This window comes from Larimichthys crocea, chromosome XII (genome assembly GCF_000972845.2).
Source record: "Larimichthys crocea isolate SSNF chromosome XII, L_crocea_2.0, whole genome shotgun sequence".
NCBI classification, from domain to species: domain Eukaryota; kingdom Metazoa; phylum Chordata; class Actinopteri; family Sciaenidae; genus Larimichthys; species Larimichthys crocea.
The window spans coordinates 25,203,743-25,218,304 of record NC_040022.1 but is presented as its reverse complement, the minus strand read 5'-3'; the positions used below and the strand labels follow the sequence as shown (position 1 = coordinate 25,218,304).

At 39.6% G+C, this 14,562-nt stretch overlaps 1 protein-coding gene across 2 annotated transcripts; it reads left to right on the top strand.

The window, feature by feature from the left end:
* Positions 1-497: 497 nt before the first annotated feature.
* gmip (GEM interacting protein) lies at positions 498-13,859 on the top strand. Of its 2 annotated transcripts, XM_027285086.1 has the most exons (21): positions 498-755; positions 1,901-1,991; positions 2,534-2,621; positions 2,795-2,885; positions 5,080-5,205; positions 6,586-6,650; positions 6,822-6,929; positions 7,032-7,112; positions 7,383-7,544; positions 7,706-7,843; positions 8,651-8,841; positions 9,150-9,241; positions 9,338-9,400; positions 9,504-9,593; positions 9,702-9,844; positions 9,967-10,143; positions 10,239-10,376; positions 10,484-10,683; positions 10,783-11,107; positions 11,903-12,005; positions 12,891-13,859. In XM_027285086.1, the coding sequence occupies exons 1-21, from the start codon at positions 710-712 to the stop codon at positions 13,526-13,528; spliced, it is 3,156 nt and encodes a 1,051-aa protein (XP_027140887.1). In that variant the 5' UTR covers positions 498-709; the 3' UTR covers positions 13,529-13,859. The 2 variants fall into 2 exon arrangements, with proteins under 2 accessions (XP_027140887.1, XP_027140888.1); XM_027285087.1 differs by lacking the exon at positions 11,903-12,005 and having other exon boundaries at positions 12,891-13,138.
* Positions 13,860-14,562: the final 703 nt, after the last annotated feature.

Sequence of the window (14,562 nt, the reverse complement as noted above, 5' to 3'; positions counted from 1 at the left end):
GCCCCATTAGATGGTATTGAAAGGATGATCAAATGAGATCTTAAACTTGAAAAAAACCTTAACCTTATTAAACCTTGACCTTACTAAGTATGTTTGTGGGACATATAGTACAACCTAATACAGTACAACCAAATTATCAGAGTATAAACTTATTTGTTCATTAAGTTAAGAACTTGTTTTAACATATTATGGACTCTGATGTAGTAAAGATGAAGTTATCAGCTGTCTTGTTACACCCATACCTGCCAATGCCAAGGTCAAATATCTGGTATGAATGTCACATATCTGATATCTGTCAAAATACATGTTATCCAAATTGTTTGCACTTCAACATCTCCCACATTAAGCAACTGAGGTCAGAATATTTTACAAAGACAGCGCAATCTAAAGACAGTGGCACCTTCCCGCTATGTGTGGTGTGATAGTGTAGGTGGGGCCTAGAGTGACAGCAAGATACACTTCCTCTTCCCCATGGTGGTGAAAACATTGGCCAACCTACACTCAGAGAAAGAACCTTTTTTAGAAAACGGTAGCAAGCTCAGAGCTGCATGCTAATAATTTAGCACCAGTGTGACAGTGTGTGCACACACTGCAGTGCTGATTTCCTGCACATTCACTTTGACACTGATCTCTTTATAGTGTTTTGTAGTAGTGTGACCTTGATGATGTGTGAGTGGTATTATTAGGGGGTTTTGATGATAGTGTAGAAATGGAAGAAGACCAAGTGCCAAACAAGGATTCCTCTCAAGTAACAGGTGAGCACAAAAATGTGATCTGAGGTAACGCTGAGGAAGCATCGCCTTTCAAGACATATATAGAATATGGTACCCATCATGCTTATAAATCTTTTTGGTTTATTTGTTCTCAAAACCATTGACGTATTCACTTCTTGCTGTGCGCTGATTGGAAATTTGCTGACATCGCTGTAGTGCCATTGCGACATGGGTATTGCATATGGGTGCATGCACATACTGAGGCACAATGTGCTTGAATATTCTGTTAATATATCTGTCAGAGAGTTGGTAGTGCTGTGTCTCCAAGACAAAGAAGGATTGGTGAACTTCCTGAACTCTTTCTCCGTTTTAACACACATTCTTATTCAGACTTTTTTGTGTGACTTCTGTGTTTTTAATTAACAAGCTATGCCTGTATTTAATCTTTGCCATTTTACAATCTGTGTAGAAATGTTTTAATTATTCTTTCAAGTTCCTATTCAATAACACCTGAACGGTAATTTAGTTTGAAGTAATGAAAAATATGGCCGGTATACAGCAAACAAAAATAGTCAAAGGTATTTGATTAAGTTTGATTGGAAAGCTTTTAGTATTTTAGCTTTGTTGAAACTTACTTGCCTCGCACTTCTTACTCTTATACTGAAACACTGCTGGTGTGAAAAACAAGGACTCTATGTTCATTATGGGACGTGACACAAATTGCAAGCAGGATGTGGTTGACCAAAATGGAGACGTCTCTGAGAGAGAGAAAGATTGCTTTTTCTCATTTGTTTCATCTGATGTAAATTATCAGTTTTGGTATAGTCCATTGTGAAACTTCAGTTAAAAAGCAAGAGTACAAAATGTTCAGGTTTTGTTATCAAAAAGCACCACACTGTTCCTTAACGTATTTTAGTTCACATTCAGTCCAATTATTTTTCTAAGACATGTAAATGAAATATTGTAAGACATAACTTCAGGGAAGTTCCATTCATTTTCTTTAATAGTCTTTTTCGCACACTTTATCTTAATGCTTGTTTTTTTATGTTTTTCTTTTAAAGCATATTGTTATGTTGTCATTAGGAGTTTAGTTTATTCCTTATGTTGAGCAGCTAAGAACTAGTGCAAAACCTAATATACCAATATGTTATTGACCGAGGTTACCTATTTCCTATTTTTCATTTCAGATGTGAAGAAGGTGCAGCGCAAATCTGAAACCAAGCGATACAGTGAGATCTTCCGAGAATTTGACAATCTTGATTTATCTATACTCTCTTCGTAAGTATTATACTAACAGTGCTACAAGGTGTTCCTTTGTGTCTCCTGCATCACTCTGTTTGTTCAGTTTGACCTGACCTGAATACAGTGACGGAAAAAGTGGTTAGTGAGGTGTCATTCAGAGATGCTGTAAGCTTAGCTGATTGTAGGAAACCATACAGGATGAAGCTGTTCAGCTCAAAGCTATAATCCATCAACCTGAACTCAGTCACCTTTGCATGACTGACACTAAACAAACATAATGTGTGACTTTTGTGAAGTAGAGGTGCAGTAAAATGGTCATTTAAGTAAGTAATTGGTACTTACTGGAGACACTTGAAATGTATGGCATTTTTGTATAATAATGTAAATGAGCCCAACAATACTGTATGTGCAGTTAGTGTGTGTGTACGTCTGTCTGGCAGTCGTGCTTATGGGAACATAGCTGCAGGTAAATGGATTGTTTGTATAAAATGTGTACCTTAACAAACCTTGAGCTTTTTTAGGTGTTGCGTTTTGAGACTGTGTATGTTTCTCAGTCATAACATTCTTTCTGTATTCAGTGCGGAGGTGGATCTGCTGTCAGACATTGACTCACAGTCCATCACAGAATCCATCCCTGCCGAAGGTGTAGAGCAGCAAGATGTGTCTGTAAGGGATCAATGCCTTGTTATTAAAATTAATTATAATTACACTTATTTTATTGTCAATGTTAGAGCTTGGATTATGTTACTAAAATTACAGCTCTCACTGATTACTGATTACACTGAACTAGTGTTGACGGGGTTTTTGTTTGTTTGTTTGTTTGTTTGTTTTTACTCCAGGAAACCACTTACAGAATATCAGAGACGTGTGAAGATACATTTAGTCCACAGAAACGCCCTGAGGCCAATGAAGTGGATGGAAACCAATCAGGTATGATCTATGTGAGAGGGAGAAGTTCTAGTTGATATAATGTGTGAAGCCCAGCTCTTGGAAAATCAATAAAATCCTCCCCTATAGTGTGCATCACCACCATTTACTATTTAGTTACCTTAACATAGACCACCCTGTGACGGACAGCTGACATTCAAACAATCATTAGTAATGATGTGCAGAAACTGTGACACTTCTTCAGTCTTTACTTGTTTTCTTTTAATTAGCCATACGTTGTAATTGCCCTGTTGTAACAGGATTAGGATAAAGGGAGAGGATTAAAGGAGTAAACAGCTGCTCTCAAGTTTTTACCTTGGACACAAGTGGTAGACAGAGAGGTCAACAGAAAAAGGAGCGGTCTGTGTTGTGCAGTCTATTGAAATAAACTGAAGGGAGACAGAGAGGAAGACTAGACTTACTTACAGGCAGTGACTGCCAATATTTAAACCTCAGTTTGACCTTAACGACAGGTCACAACACACAGTAAGAGATTAAGAGTAGTGTTTAAAGAACACAGTGGAAATAGAAATGAAGAAAATACTAGCCAATCACTAACTGATTATATAGCAAAGAAACGTCTTCTGCAATCAAACCCAAAACTGATCTGAGGTCATAGATGCAGTGTGTCATGAGTATATCATGTTTAATGTTTTTCCTGCATTCACTCTTCAATGAGACCAGTTCAATTTTGTCTGGGTACATTTCAGACCATTTAGCCAAATGAAAATCAATCACGCAGGCACCAAGCATATTACTAGAACATGCTCTTTGAAAATCTGATGTCATGCTTTCCATTGGCTGGTATTAGACACCCACCAGCCTTTTAACCATCCTCACTTGGTCACACACCAGGAGGTAAACCTCACTTGATGCACCTCTAAAGCCGGTCACACCACAATCTGGACCTAACAAGGATAATCCCTATTTCAAGTGAAGGACACTATAGCCATTGGGCAGTGCAGAATCTGCTTGGAGGCCGATGTCTGCAAGTGCTTAGAGCTCTCCCTAAAAATAAAAAAACACAGAGAGGAAAGGCAAAGAGAGGTCAACACTGGCACAGAATCTGACCACAAATCCATCATTCTTCTTGAATTGCTTGTTCTTTCTTGTGGATTTTGCTTGAAGACGAAGAGGAAAACATCATTGCTCGGATTTTTATACGACTTGGACGACTAACTGGATTTGGCGTCTGCACAAAAGAATAAAGAACAGATAAAAAGAGCTGGAAAAATCTGCATCTGTCTGAGGGAGGAAGAGAAGTTGTTGCACTCTTGGTGGCAGTGCATGCTTGCTCAGTTAAAATAGCTGAATGCTTGGAACTGCACTTGGCCATTAGAAGAAATGAAAGTGCTTCAGTGCTCTAACCTTTTGCTACAGGAGGAAATTAAGATGTATTCTCATACATTTTGACTTTTTTTTTTTTTTTTTTTTTGCAAATGTGTTGCTGGAGGTGGAGCACACTTGTTGAGAAAGAGCAAAAGAGAAAACAGTGTGGGGAGCATTTAAGAGACCACATGATTGTCATGCATACATCATCCACCCTGTGTTGGTGTGAGTCACAGAGGAGGAACCAGAGCAGTTGTCATATCAACACTGTCTGCCTGACCACAATAGAGCTGTGACATGGCGGTGTCTGATACTGCGCATTGGCACTGAGTGGGGTTGGTGACTCTGCTTTCACAGCATGGGTTGTTGTTGACGTTTGTAGCTGACTGGAAGTGAACAGGTGTGAGAGGAAGGGGCCAGGCAGAGAGAGGAAGAAGGGAGAGGAGGGAAGTTATTTAGTTAAAGCTATTTGACCAATGAAACCTGTTCTCTCAGGTTACCACGGTATACATGTACTGTTCTTACATGCAAGAGATACAGACATTGTGCTGAGACCTACTGGAAACCACTATTCTAGGTAGCAGCTATGACTTGTCATATGCAGTCATTGTCCCCTGTTTTGGGTTTGTGTATACTTTTATTTTTTTAAAGTCACATTGGATATTTTTTTTAAATCATTTTTATCTTATCTAAGTTTAGTAGCCGAATGGTTGTCGCTCTAGGATAGATCAGTGTTTCTTTGAGCCCGGAGGCCATCTGAGTTCCCCAGGAGAAAAGAACTGGGTGTAGCCCAATGGACACTGTGTGATTCCTGGATACAGCTCCAAGTGTCCAGAGCCTACAGTGATGTTGATGTACTCCATCTCAGCCCAGGAAGCAGACCTGACTCTTTGTCGCTGTGAAGATGGAGTGGAGACGGCTCTGCAGTACACCAAACTGTGGTGCCGCTATGCCAAAGACCTCCTGGCCTGGATGGAGAAGAGAATCAGCTTGGGTAAGTGCACATGCAGCTGGGAAAAAGGAAACAGAAGTGCAGAATGCAAATTATTGTCAGAACATATCTGTGGTGCCTCTGTCTCGACATCTGTGGCTGTCATGACAAAGCATTTGAACATAGTTGCACACAAAAACAGATATAGTCAGGGTGCTTACAATATACTGTTTCTACAATAGAAAATCTAGGGTGAGAAAATCCTTTTATTCTCTAAGCAGTTATTAGTCTGAGAAAAAGTACAACCATTTATCTGTTTAAAGTGTGGGCTATCTATCATTTTATGTAGGTAGGTGCAACTTTTATCAAATTATTTGTTATAGAGCTACAGCTGTTGTTTAATGATTCAAGAACATGGCCACGAGAATGTGTGTGTTTATTTGTGTGTGTGTGTTGTGTGTGTGTGTGTGTGTGTGTGTGTGTGGTGTGTGTGTGTGTTGTGGTGTGTGTGTGTGTGGTGTGTTGAGCTTGCTTCATATCATCCATCAGTAAAGAACCAATACCTGAAGCCTATCAGAGGGTTGACTAACCTGCCATAACATGGTCCGTCTGTATTATTTCTCTCTGTGAGGGCTTCTGCGGGTGGTCCAGTCAACCACTGAGAGAGAAGGGATTATAGGGCAGATTAGAAGGGCAGAGCAGGGTAATAAAGGGTGCCTATGGAGTACCTAGACAGCGATTATCCTTGTATCAGCCTGACAGCAATCAGGATATAGAACAACAGATAAGTCCCCCTGCTCAGCTGTGTGCAGAATGTGTTAAGTAACAGCTACTGATGTGTAATGCTGGGTGGAGCTCAGCCCCAAACAATTGTGGATTGCACACAGTACAGCAATATTGGGAGAGCCATACTAACGACAGCATGGTGTCTATTTTTAAAAAGAGTAGACGGATGAACTACTGCTAGCAGAGATGTGTTAGTACCAGCTCATAACCCAAGCAATTAAATTACCTACAGACTATTTCACATTTATGGACCTCTGTAATGAGTCGTTTTGCTGTTGTTGTTCTAGTATTAACAGCTGTTGCAAAATACAGACTAAAGCTTTAAAAAATCATAGGAAATTAGTTCCACTGGTATGGTCAAAATGGACACAGAAAACCTGACTGACAGGCCAATCATGCCAGAGCTCCAGGTGGTTTGATGAGTCTTTCAGTAGATTAGAGTTACCTGAACGGACATAGAGGCTAGGTGATATCATTGTCACCAAAATGGAGCTCCAAGCATCATAATGTGACTACACACTAATAGCAATAATCAATATTGTAGTTCCATTTCAGTCCACAGTCCTATTCTGCTTGTCTTGTCTTGTACTGATGATGTATAGTATCATTTGAGTAACATAAGCTGAAGAAAAACTTAATGAGAATTTTTGTTGACAGAACAAGAATTTGCAAAAAATGTGATTAAGACAGCTGAAGGAGCAAAAGCCAACGTGACACTTCAGGTACAATTTTGTTTATTGGATGTGTACCAACAAAAATATTTTAGTGCTTATCGTATTGTGTTGCACTGTATTATTGAAAGTGATTTCTACAATACAGTTGTGTTTGTAACATTGTACCTTTCTTAGCTATTTTTTACTAAGCACTGTCTAAAGGTGTTGCTGCTTTTGTAGGAAATGATGCCCCTGCAGTACATCTACACAATGGCGCTAGAGCAAGACATCAAGAACAGTGTGAACTCCAAAAAGACTTCAGAACTGCTACAAAACCGCTGTTACCAAGTATAGTCCACACACATACAAAAAGTTTGGTTTAGTAAATCGTCTCTGTCTTTTAGTATGTGGCTATGACTTTGTGTTTAATACATTATCTCTGTCCCAAAGGCTTTGGCTGCCAAGAAGAATGAGATTGACAAGTGGCGCAGAGAGTTTAAGGAGCAATGGGCAAGAGAACAAAGGAAGATGGTAAGGAATTAGGAATCTTATATATGACATCGGCTGAGCTCAGTTTCTTGCACTGTCACAACTAGTTTTCTCAAATTTAAGCCATTACAACCGACTGGATGCCTGAACAAGCATCTAAAGCTAAATATTTCCCTCTGTGAAAGAATAATATATATGATGTGACTTTTTTACACCTGCTTAAAACATATTAGACTGGAAATGGCTGACACACAAACGCGACATACAAACTCGTCATTTTTTCATCTGTGTGTCTTTCTTGCTTGTATTCAGAACGAAGCAGTGACAGCTCTTAAAAAGACTCGTCAGCAATATTTCCAGCGCTGTGATGAACTAGAAAAAGCTAAAGCTATCTCTGCTAAAGCTTTGGATGACACAGCTGGAACCAAAACAGTGGATAAGAGGCGGAAATCCAAGGATGAAGCCCAGATTAAGGTAAATGTTCCCTTAATGCATTACTGTATGATCTGTAGAAATAGAGTTCTGGCACAGTTTAGTACAGGAGAAATACTGTATAATGTAATTTAAGAAAAATATACTATATATATATATATATATATTTGTCATAGTTCAACAGCTCTATATGTCTCCCACAGGCGATGGAGGCAGAGCTCCAGTACAAACAGTGTGTGATTGATGCCAAGATACACCAGGATGACTTAGTGAAGGTCAAGGAGAGAATTATTTCCCACATTCGCAAGCTCATCTGTCAGGGAGACACTGTGCTCAAGGAGGTAGGTATTAAACTGAGGAAACTAAACATCTGTCTTCCTATGAGCATGCTTCTAGATCAGTTGTTCAGTGCAGCAGTAACACACATAGCACATTTATAGCAGCATCAGATATAAATGTATTGTGTGATGTGACACTTTCTTGCATATTTGTTATTCAGTGATAGTAAACCATGTCTCCATCTCCACCATCTACATATATTTGCTTCAGTATATTAATCTACTTAAGCAGTGTCTTATGGTTTGCAAATTTAGTTTTATCTATAATGAGGTTTTGTGCAGTTTTGAAAGTTTGGAAAACACTTGATTTAACAGTTATATTTTCAAATATACTCCATTTGATTTCCAACGTACTCTGGTGTCTCATCTACACAATTACTCATGCAAACCAATGAAATTAAACGATCCAGTCATCATATTTTCTAGTCTACTAGTGTGTTCACTCATGATTCACAGTTAAAGAAGTCCTCTGTTGATCCCTTACTCTTGATTGCTGTGGGTTTAAAGGGATTTGTAGACTTTATTTTTTGCTGTTGTATTTATAGTAACATTTTAGATGTGATGATTAAAGCTGATAAAGATTTTTTGGTTTAGCTACTTTGAAAGTGATTGGATCTTAAAACGCTCTATAATAGACATGTATAACTGAAGCAGCATTTTTAGTATTTTTTTGTGTTAAGATCAAGAACAGTGTTAGCAATGATGGTGATTTGAAAAGGAAACCAGTGAGCAAATCAGTAACTATTTTTCGAAGTCTGAACACTACAAGGCGTGCTTTATCTCCCTCATCATGTCTCTTCTCTGTGACAGGCCACAGTCAACATGTTTTACTATCAACGGCAGCAAACGGAGCCTGTTCCCCTTGGCTATCACAACCTGGAGGTGACATGCAGGTCACTGGAGCCGGGTGAGCCCTACCTGCTCTACATCCTCAGTAAACGTCGTCCCGAACAGCCTCTCCAAGTCTTTACCTTCCAGGAGTATGTTCCTCAGGGCAAAGGGTAAAATAAACTGACTATTTTGTCTCGCTGTTACTTGGATTGTGGTGTCAAAGGCTTATGCTTTAAAAAAAATAGAACTTATTTGTATAAGCCCAGAAATATCACCTTGGTTTTATCTGTCTGTGTTGAACTCAATTAAATAGATGCAAGCATTAAACCTCATGTTCTTATTTGCTAAGATGTTTTATTTCAATCAATTCAAATTGGATAAAAACAAAGAAAGTCTTTGCTATGTACTGCATAAATCATTTCTATGTACTTCCACTAACTCTTTATTCATGATTGTCACAACCCTTTTTATCTAAAAGGAACAAACGGAAAACCAGCAACCCTCTTAGCTCTGTGCAGGACTGCTCACCTATGACAGATGATAGTCCTTACAGACGATCCGGCGATGGCAGTAAGGACTCCCCATTATTACAACATTATTATCTTACAGACAAATGATCCACTTTCATTTAATTTTAATTTTCGTATGTGTTCTGGTGCATTTTAGAGAAAACAGGGTACAGTGACATTGAGAGTTTGGGAGGCAGTTCGGAATCTTTGTCCAGTCCTGGTAAGCATAAGCCTACATTTGTTTCTGTAACTTCTCTTTCCCTTGCAATATAAACATGCTTTATTTCCCCTCCTTTGTGTCTCTGCTCTACACATAACTGAAGCACACACTAATAGGAGGCTGCCTAAAACTGCATCGAGCTTGACTGTGTCATCAGACGACCTGGATGAGCGGGATATGGCATCAGAATCAGGTTTGTTACATTGTTTTATACCTCTATAAACAGAATATTTTTGTGCGTTCTTAACCTATTTCTATGGGAATTAAACTGTGTGATTCTATCCTCTCCCTCTCCCTACAGAGTACATCGATAGTCAGCTAGACAAAGTGCGTGCACTTTCAGGAGCTGCACTGACACACAGACTCAGGAAGATGAAGAGCAAGATGGTCAAATGCAAGCAGTGTGATAACTACATTGTTGTCAGTGGGGTCGAATGTAAGGAGGTATGAAATTGGCCAAACTTGAGAGATATACAGTAACAGGCATTTTGAAAAGAACAGCAGAGCATGAATGATTGTGAAATATATTGTTAATTTCCTCTGTCCTGTGCCTGTTCCACCCTCAGTGCGGGCTGGCTTTGCACAGGAAGTGTATGGAGGTGTGTCAGCTAGAGTGTGAACACCGGAAGGGGACTGTGTTTGGGGTTGATCTCTCTCAGCTGCCACGTGATAGGCCAGATGAGGTTCCCTTTGTGGTACTACAATGTATATCTGAGATTGAGAGTCGAGCTCTTTCGGTCCAGGTATTATTTACCATCACAGTAAAAAAAAAATTTAATTTTAAAAAGACCATGTTAGTTAGAGGTGTGTCTGTTAACTGCTTTTGTTTTTCTCTCAGGGGGTGTATCGTGTAAGTGGGTCCAAGCCTCGCATCCAGAAGATCTGTCAGGCCTTTGAAACGCAAAAGGATCAGGTGGACCTCTCTGACCTCTCACCGCATGACATCACCTCAATCCTTAAACAGTTTCTGAAAGAGGTACAGGAATCATTCACTGAATGAATTAGGCTAATAATAAGTTTCATAGTCATAGATTTTCTCTCTGATCTCTGTCAGTAACCTCTCTATTCCTCATTGTCTCCCAGCTCCCGGAGCCCTTACTAACTTTTGATCTGTACAATAATTTCATCGCAATGGGAAAGATTATTCAGAACCTGAGTGAAAGGGAGCCTACACCAGACACTAATGAGATAATGGACATCACTGACAGGCTGCAAAACCTACTACAGAAACTCCCTTCATATTGCTACAGCACCTTGCAGCACCTGATGTCACACCTGCAAAAGTGAGCCGGATTACAGACTTCTCTAGTTACATGTTCTCTCAGCAGATCTTTCTTGAATTTTCTTTAACCTTTCGTTGAATCTGCTCTTCACCCTTACAGAGTTTCAGAGAACTGCGAAAACAAGATGTCCCCAAGCAATTTGGGCATTGTGTTTGGGCCAACGCTATTGCGCCCCCTTGTGTCCACAGACATTTCAATGATTGCCCTGATGGAGACCAGTTACCAGGCTGCACTTGTTGAATTCCTCATCACACACCACGACGAGTTTTTTGTACATCAGCAAAGACCCAGTACACCCCCTCCTCCAGCCCCTACTGCACCTCTTCCAGACACTCCTCCCAGAGCTTCATGCCCCCTGGATGGGGATGTTTATGATGGCTCAGAACAGGAGAGCCCCTCCAGACCACGGCCAAACTCAGTAGAAGTAAGTATTGCAGTAACAGCTCAAACACTGACTTAGTACTTAGTTTCTACTGTATTGCTGTGTGCAAAATGTTTTAATTGTTGCATTTAATTGCTATGCAAGTTTAAAAAGCAATAGCACTTACATGGCATATAGACAGGGTAGAGTGAGTGTTTACCTGAGTCAATTAAATGATCTGCTGTTTTAAGCCTTAGCACCTGGAAGCTCAATCTCACATTTAAATTCAGTTCAATTGCAGCTGTAATTGTTACTTATAGAGGTACAGATACAGATACAATCATGGGGAAATATATTTGCATATGCTCTACAATGTGTTCAATAAAAAATACTGTAAATAAGAAAAGTAATAGAAAATGTTATAAATAATAATGATTTACACTATATCAGAATTAACATGCTGGACAGCTGCTACATTTCTACTGCTCTCTGGGTTCTGACCTTCATAGTCTTCTGTCAAGCTTTACTTTTCTGCTATTGCTTATAAACAAAAGAGACCCCACTGTAGACATTTACAGTGGCTGTACCAGATGGCTTAGAGGCAGTTACCTATCCTTCAAGGGGTTAAGAGGGAGGGTTAATACTGGGAGCTACTTAAGCTCCTAGTTTAAAAATGTCCTGGACAATGTTTCAATTTGTGCCTGATAGAAAAGGTCAAAATAATTCAGTGTTAATTCATGGCATCCTCCTGTATGAATCACTAACACATACTGTATACTGTGTAGCAGTATATCAGTTTAGGACGTGGTCTGTAAATCTTTGCAGAAATCCACCACTCAACTTGTGTCATTCCAACAGCTTCGAACAATCAAGAGAGAGTCAAGTGAGGGTTATATTTCTGACAAGTCTTCATCCAATGAGGCAGTGGACCAGTTCAGCTCTGAAGCCAATGAGAGAGCAGGTAGGCGGGACGTAGTGATAGAGCAGTTACTCCTGTCTATAATAGCTTGACAACATAATTCATTCATAGTGTTGTAGAGTTTTTAGTAGTTGATATAATGAGTTATAGATTTGTGTACTTGAGGACATGTTTAAATTAATGCTGTTGGAGAGCCTGTAATATTAAACATACAGCACTTGTAGTTGTAGTAGTAGTAGAGGCAGACAGGTGGTTTATTCTAACTTACAGTTACTCTGTGTCTTCCTAAACACCAGAATACAAGTGCCTCAAGGGTCTGTTGTAGTTCAGTTTTTCTCACTTTACATGTTTCCTCCAGTTATTTTTAGAAGTAAGACTTCCTTCCACTTTTTTTTCGCTGACACACTCTAGTTGTATTCATCTGTAAAACTGTGACTGTGTCAGATTGTTAGCTGTCGTTAGGGACAGTGGTAATGAAATCAAGCAATTGATTCAATGATTTTAACCATTGTGTTGATGGTGATATATACATATACATTTGAGCAAACTTGCAAAACAAAGAAGGCATTTTGGGGTTTTTTCTGCCCTGGAGGTCTGAGCTTTCATTTCTTCTTTGCTTCCTTTACTCTTGCTATAGTTTGAGGTGCTCTCTTCTCTGTGGCTACAATGGCAAGCAGCTTCAAGGTTTCTCTTCACAGCTAAACACATAATAGAATAAGTTTTGAACTTCTATGAATCACTTTCCAGTTGGTTCAGGATATAGTTCCACTTTCAGTCATGATACAGTTGACTATTTCCAAGTTTAGCTCTGTGTTTGTTTAAACCATCTGAAAAAAATATGCAAGAAAAGACAAGTTTATTATGATCAATAACCTGCATTTGGAGTACTTTTATGAATCGAAAACATTTCTCCCTTTTCTGCCTCAGTCCTGGCTATGAGAGGGGCATCAAGCAATCCTCGGGGTGAGCCGATGGGGGAACCAGACTTTGTTATGGGGGCCCAGCCACACTATCGCTTCACCAGACAGCCTGTGAAGTATTACCGGCATCATAACCCAGGAACCCGACTCCCCAGCCAAGGTCGTCCAACCAGACTGCCTGCAAACCCAGCAAGTGGAAGTCCAGGGAGTGAAGATAGTAGCCGCAGTTCTTCTCCAGAGCCAGAGACACAGAGACTTTCCCAAAACATAGATGTCCACTATGAGAACACCCGCCAACACCACCCGGCCACGGTTGCCATAGAGAGTAGAGTGGACATCCCACTGAGGCCCCGTGAGGTTGTACAGTACATGCTGGGACTGGACTCAACATGTTCATCAGCTGCAACTGCAACATCATCCAGTACAGCACAGGAGTCCTCCCAGGAGGTGGTGGCTGCTTGTCCTGCTGATCGGAACATAAATCTTCCCAATAATAGACAGAGTGCCGGAGAGAGTCGATCTCTGTGTCAGTCACAAAGGACACTTCCTGTTGAGCACAACCTGACCTCACCAGCCCAGAAGATCCTGTCTGGACTGAAACTGAAACGGAGCCATTCAGGGAAAGATGAGCAGCTCTTTGTATGAGAAAAGATAGAAATCAATAGTCAATCAGTCTATTCTCTCTCTCTCACACACACACACACACACCATCTCTGGAGGATGTAAAATCATTAATGTCACCTTTATTGTGTGTAATGACTGCAACTGCTATCAAGGTTCATGAAGTTTTCATAAATTAAATGCTACACACGAATATCACTTGAAACACAAAACTGAAAAATAATAATAATATTTTAAAAAATAACTTGGATGATGATTCAGTTACCAAAAAGTTAAAATTCAAATTCACAATCACATCTTTAAGGAAACACTGTTGAACAGTTCAGGCTTACTTGGATGCCACAGCTTTATTACCACTAATAACAGTTCAGGCTTACTTGGATGCCACAGCTTTATTACCACTAATCCTCTTTAAGACTTTGATCTGTTGACCATACAACTGTCCAATACATAGACCGGACAAGAGTGTTTCACATATTTATCTGTCTTTTAATATTGCTAGTGAATGTAACGAGCGTGACTTGAGAGTGTAGGTTAAGAGATGCAACTAGCACTTAAGTATGAGGTTCTGTCAGGTTTTGTCTCGAACAAACTATAATGAAGATCTGCAAAATACAAATCCCATCAACTGTTTGTTTGTTTGTTGTGACTTTTTAAAATGTATTTTAGGCTCCATATTTTGTTTTGATTTCTTTTTCTGTTGTGGTACATGAAAGAGATCCCTTCTCTGGTGTTGTAGTCAAGTCATCTTTACACTGATATTTTTTATTTTAATGCACCTTTCCTCTTTCGGCACAAGGGGGCGGTCCTCTCCCTGTGTGAGGGGACATGAGGAAACATACCAGACACAATAGTAGAAGGGCAATAAACCACTTATTTGTAATTACATGTTTTGAGATGTCACTTTTCCTATTTCTACATCAACCTTTTCATCCTGGGACCTGTCTTACTTCAGGGTGTAAAGACGTAAGGAAACATTTTCTGATGTCTAGATGGAATTATTGTTTACTGTAACTGCTCCCATCTTCATTTGCCTTTGTCCTTTTGATAATATATCA